General features: G+C 41.2%; 1 protein-coding gene across 1 annotated transcript in view; it reads right to left on the minus strand.

Annotated features, from left to right (window-relative positions):
• LOC119592519 (adenylate cyclase type 1-like) overlaps window positions 1-1,215 on the minus strand; it is a gene marked incomplete in the record, with an annotated part of 97,990 nt that overhangs the window by 49,912 nt on the left and 46,863 nt on the right. Inside the window, 1 exon segment of the mRNA XM_037941372.1 lies at window positions 591-709. Within this exon segment, the coding sequence (XP_037797300.1) occupies window positions 591-709 (119 nt within the window).

The following is a 1,215-nucleotide window of genomic DNA, read 5'->3' on the forward strand; positions in this document are numbered from 1 at the left end:
AATACCGTCGCCCTTGCCTTCTCCCTCTTGGATGCGCATTCCACCTGCCTTTTTTATTTTTCTTCCCATCAAGCAGTTGGCTGAAGACTTGACACTTGTCATCTCAAGCCCTAAGTGTGTAATATTTAGAGTGGAGAGGCAGTGAAGGGGTGAGGGAAAGGGGGGGACCGCAGGCAAGCCGGCACGCGGGCTCTGTAAACATCACGTGTTTACCAAATGTTAACTTGAATGTTTTTTTCTTACTATTATTACTTTGTGATTCAACAGCTGTAATAGCTAAGACCTACTCCTTTAAAATCCGCACGTTTTTATTTTTTCCAAACAAAGATGATTCTATTATCGTATTTGGTTAGTTGGAAAGTGGTCGCCTAGCGGGACAGAAGGACCCAGAGTTATAAGCACTGACTCCGGCGGCCTTCAATAGGGTACACTTTCACGATTGGCCTGTTGGGGGGAGGGGGGGGGGGCTAGAATTTCAACACCTGTGAATTTTGCATAAATTCATACCCGATTTTAGTTCTCACCACATAACCAATACTATTAGCAAGTGATGAATCAATGCACAAGAGACAAAGAAAGTGCTGACTGACCTAACATTCTCGTGTCGCTGGATGTAGATCTTGTGGAATTGCCTCTCCACGGGTTTGATGATGTCAGCCTTCATTTCCATGGCCACATGTTGTGGCAACACCGACAAAAGCAGCCGCTCCTGAAACACACATGAAATAATCACATTACAAGCTAAATTCACGGAAACAAGAGCCGTTCCTCCAACACATAGCATTGCCTGAAAATGCAAGTTGTGACGATATTAGCAAGACTGAAAAAAGAACACATTGAAAGCATAACCGCATAAACAACGTCATGGAGTAGATTACACCAAATTAATTCAGTAATTAATTACCCTCATTGGATGATAATGATAATAATGACATCAACAAATTATCACACAACATACGACCGCGTGACACCTCGTCATTAACGTAGACTACCTACGTGAACATATGCGACGTGGCTATAAAAAAAAACATAAAACTAAACGACGCAAAAACAGCGGTAATTGCATTCGCTGAAAGTTTTCAACAAAATAATGGAGCGGAAAACAAAAGATGAACTTTTTTTTTTTTGCTTTGTTTACCATTCAAGGTGAGTGTGAGAAAGAGTCCCTAAGATAAGAGAGAAAGTGAGAAAATTATACAAGTGAACGCATAAGAA

Source organism: Penaeus monodon, chromosome 30, assembly GCF_015228065.2.
Source record: "Penaeus monodon isolate SGIC_2016 chromosome 30, NSTDA_Pmon_1, whole genome shotgun sequence".
Taxonomy (NCBI): Eukaryota; Metazoa; Arthropoda; class Malacostraca; order Decapoda; family Penaeidae; genus Penaeus; species Penaeus monodon.